Source organism: Electrophorus electricus, chromosome 3 (genome assembly GCF_041902795.1).
Source record: "Electrophorus electricus isolate QZ-2024a chromosome 3, ASM4190279v1, whole genome shotgun sequence".
NCBI lineage: Eukaryota > Metazoa > Chordata > Actinopteri > Gymnotiformes > Gymnotidae > Electrophorus > Electrophorus electricus.
Window position 1 is genome coordinate 39,821,972 of NC_137499.1, and position 4,592 is coordinate 39,826,563.

At 43.7% G+C, this 4,592-nt stretch overlaps 1 protein-coding gene across 1 annotated transcript; it reads left to right on the forward strand.

Moving 5' to 3' along the window:
• Positions 1-1,778: 1,778 nt before the first annotated feature.
• Positions 1,779-3,687, forward strand: LOC145653882 (heat shock 70 kDa protein-like). Its single transcript, XM_081708505.1, has one exon. The coding sequence runs from the start codon at positions 1,779-1,781 to the stop codon at positions 3,543-3,545; it is 1,767 nt and encodes a 588-aa protein (XP_081564631.1). The 3' UTR covers positions 3,546-3,687.
• Positions 3,688-4,592: the final 905 nt, after the last annotated feature.

Consider the following 4,592-nt stretch of genomic DNA (forward strand, 5'->3'; position numbering starts at 1 on the left):
GCTTTGATTCCTCAACCGGTGTCAAGATCTGCTACCTAAGGACACATCATCAATCTCATGACACGTACCAGACAGTTCAGTTAGCTAGCTTGCTACTGTTTGGCTAAACATCAACTTACCAAACATAGCTAATGTTAGCTACTTACCCTCACTAACGGTATCAGGATCAGCATCAACACTCTCTGATATGTTCATGACAAATGCTGTAAAACCGATAACTGACACGTCTGACGGTGTTGATATCTAGCTACTGCTAACTAGCTAACCTAGTTATAGGTAAGAAATAGCTAAGCTACTTAATGTGAAATTCTGATTTCTTTGAGGAATTCAGTAAAGGTTAACGCCATAGATATGTAAGATGCTGGCATGCTCCATGAGACGGAAGATGTATATCTAAGCAGTCCCGAGGAGGACAATGAGCAGCCTTCAACATCTGAGGCAGGTAACTTTGGGTCATTTCGTGCCAAATCCCCTTAGGAGAAAAGGTTTCGTTAGTGAGGTCAGGTAAGATCATGTAGGTGTATGCCAGTGTTTTAGGTCTTTTTTCCCCAAAAATTGGGAATGAAAAAAGTCACAATTAGTATTTGTTTTCCTCACCAGGTCCACAAAGTTAGTGACGTTCAGGGGCCTTGTTCCCGTTCCAAAACGAGAGCGGGATCAGCATACGAGATAAACTGCCCACCGTCTACCTCACAAGTACAGAGCATATCAACTATATAAGCACATAGAAACCCAAATAATTCGTCTTTGACGAATTCACATATGTAATTATGGCATATTACTGAGTCAAAATAAGCTAAGGGATAGTTTCGCTTCTTTAAAATCAAAAAGCAAAATTGCTTTTCATTCTTCCTCTTTCTGTTATGAGCAACTCATAACAGTTCCGTATGTCAGGTATTCAAGCGCATGTGGCCTAGCAAAAGTAGGAACCCCTTGGAATGATCTGAAAATCTCAGGTAGTGTCTGTACTGAATAATAAATATTTATCAATAAGAATTTATACAGTCCAGTGATTTCCATCTTCAGCGTAGGGAGTGGCAGGCCATGGCGAAGGGCGGGCTGAAGACCAACCCTTCGCGTTGCCATGGCCACGTGTCTTTGTTTTGGTTTTGTCTCCTGCTTGCCATGTGAATGTGTTTCCCTCTCTAATGACCCAGAGTATTCGATCACTGCATCCACATGTTCCCTCTCGCAGTTTTATTAATCCTCTGATTTTATGAACTTCCCGGCCACACCGCTCTCCCTTCACTTCCTGACATTTCTCGTTGTTTCTCCAACGCTCGTGCGAATCAGACCAATTAGAATAAAGCAAGCTGATGCGGCCACGCCCACCACTGACGCAAGACCACAGCGGGGGAAAGTTCTGGACGGACCACGTTTTTTCTGTTGCTTTTACTCGAATGTCCTACTGAAACTAATCTAAGTAAAAACACGTTTAATGAATACCTTTTGTATACAGATTTATTGAACAATATAACATATACAGCAGTCCTTAAATGTGGGGAAATAGGAAACGTTACGTTGGCTCGGAATGACTGAAGTAATTTTATGATAAAGTAAAACATTTATTTATAGTCATTTACATAGCCTATGTGGTTCCGCTTTCCCATTTATGTCCCATTTTCCAACTTGTTTGGTTATTTGTTGGTATTGTCCCCTTTCAGACCATCCTGGATCTTTGTTTCATTTCTACGGACTAATTCGGTCTCAGAGACATCAGTAGTCTACAGTTGGACTGGCGGCGTTGCTGGCTGACTCGCGGTTGGTGAGCTCGCGCAATGGAGAAACCTCTAGAACTGTCGCGAGGTGAACGGGGGCGTTACCTGCTTGAATATAAAGCGCGAGCGGCAGCTCGTGGAAGACACAGCGTTCACGGACAGGTAACTAACGCACGAGCGAGGAGAAGTAAACCAACGGCTTTATCAGGGCAAGTTGAGTACAAAGGAGAGAAGAAGTCCTTTTACCCTGAAGAGATCTCCTCCATGGTCCTGGTGAAAATGAAGGAAACTGCAGAGGCCTACCTGGGTCAGAAGGTAACCAACGCTGTTATTACTGTACCTGCCTACTTCAATGACTCTCAGAGGCAAGCAACCAAATTTGCTGGTGCGATTGCTGGGCTGAACGTCCTAAGGATAATCAATGAGCCCACAGCTGCAGCGATTGCCTACGGCCTGGACAAAGGCAAGCAGGGAGAGCGCAATGTGCTGATCTTTGACTTAGGAGGGGGTACGTTCGATGTGTCCATCCTGACTATTGAAGATGGCATCTTTGAGGTGAAAGCAACAGCAGGAGACACACACCTGGGTGGGGAGGACTTTGACAACTGCCTGGTCAACCATTTTGTGGAGGTGTTTAAGAGGAAGTGCAAGAAGGACATCAGCCAGAACAAGCGTGCACTGAGGAGATTGCGCACAGCCTGTGAGAGGGCCAAGAGAACCCTGTCCTCCAGCTCTCAGGCAAGCATCGAGATCGACTCCCTGTATGAGGGCATTGACTTCTACACTTCTGTTACCAGAGCACGTTTTGAGGAGCTGTGCTCTGACCTGTTCAGGGGAACACTGAATCCTGTGGAGAAAGCCCTTAGAGATGCCAAAATGGACAAATCCCAGATCCATGACATTGTCTTGGTTGGAGGTGCTACGAGAATCCCCAAAATCCAGAAACTTTTGCAGCCTTTCTTCAACGGCAAAGAGTTGAACAAAAGCATCAATCCAGATGAGGCAGTGGCTTCCGGTGCCGCAGTTCAGGCTGCCATCTTAATGGGCGACACATCTGGAAATGTCCAGGACCTGTTGCTGCTGAATGTGGCCCCGCTGTCTCTGGGCATGGAGACCGCAGGTGGAGTCATGACCGCTCTCATCAATGGCAACACCACCATCCCCACCAAGCAGACCCAGATCTTCAGCACATATGCAGACAACCAGCCCGGTGTTCTGATCCAGGTTTACGAAGGTGAAAGAGCCATGACAAAAGACAACAACCTGCTGGGGAAGTTTCAGCTGACGGGCCTCCCACCTGCACCTCGAGGAGTCCCTCAGATTGAGGTGACCTTTGACATTGACGCCAATGGCATTTTGAATGTGTCGGCAGTGGACAAAAGCACTGGCAAAGTGAACAAGATCACCATCACCAACGATAAGGGCAGGCTGAGCAAGGAGGAGATTGAGAGGATGGTGCAGGTTGCAGACAAATATAAGGCAGAGGATGACCTGCAGAGAGAGAAGATTGCTGCTAAGAACACTCTGGAGTCCTATGCCTTTAACATGAAGAACAGTGTGGAAGATGAGAACTTGAAGAACAACATCAGTGAGGATGACAAGAAGAAAGTCATTGAGAGGTGCAACCAAGCCATCATGTGGCTGGAGAACAACCAGCTGGCTGAAAAGGAGGAGTACGTACATCAGTTGAAGGAGCTGGAGAAGGTGTGCAACCCCATCATCGCCAAACTGTACCATGGAGGGATGCCAGCTGGAAGCTGTGGAGCTCAGGCCCGTGCCCGCTCAGGGGCCGGCACCCAGGGGCCCACTATTGAAGAGGTCGATTAGGGACGTGAACTTCTTGTATGGACTCAGAGTGCTCTTTTTGAATTAGTTTCTCCTGAAGAAAATGTTGTTGCCTGTATTGTTCAGTTGTGCTTCACAGCATGTGGAGAATTAGCTGATGTGGACAATAGCATCTTTTGTCATTGCTAGTGCATTAATAACGTTTAGAACCTTGTAACACTATCAATATGTGAGATTTGTCATTACAATGTTTTTCCAGTGAAACATTTTACAAAAAGGTAAATATTACGGTGTTGTAAATATTCATCTAAATATATTTTGATATTTATTGTTAATAAAATGATCTGGACAAAATGGCTTAAATTTGTGGTCTTGACAGTCCATAATGTAATCTTTCTTATGAAAATAAATATATTAAGAAGAAAAACTAAGGAAACATAAAAAACATTTTTAGCTTTTTGAGCTCCTGAAATCTAATTAAATAAATGTAATTAAACTGAAATGGTGTGTTAGTCCTACAAATACTCAGCAGCACTATATGTGAAGCTCACATCACATTAAATTATATACCTTTTTTTTTTTTCATAATTGACCCCTTTTTTGTTTCATCAGTGCTAGAAGGCATGATTTACTAATCACTATAGTTACAGGGGTGCATGTGTATGTGTGGTTTCTGCTGTACAATATACAATATAAAAAGAAGGAAAAACTTTATATTCACCGTATATAAAAGATAATAAATAATACTGGATTCTGTTATATTTTGTATGTAAAGTATAATAATAATGTAAAGATGCCCAAACAGAACACGTATTGCATCTGAGACAGAAAGTGCAGACTGCACCTGGAATCCACCAGAGCCAAACTGTAATGTGGACATTGTGTGGTCCAACTGTGGCCATGCAGATGATGATCATGACCAAGGTAACTACTGTCATCCACTGCTTGAGGCTCACCTAACTTGGTGGTAAGCTACCATCAGACAGTATGCTTGCAGATGTAAATGCAGCAATAAGCACAATACCAACAACCTGTATAACTGAAACCAACAAACTGGTATATACCACTGCTATAGTTATGCTCAAGATC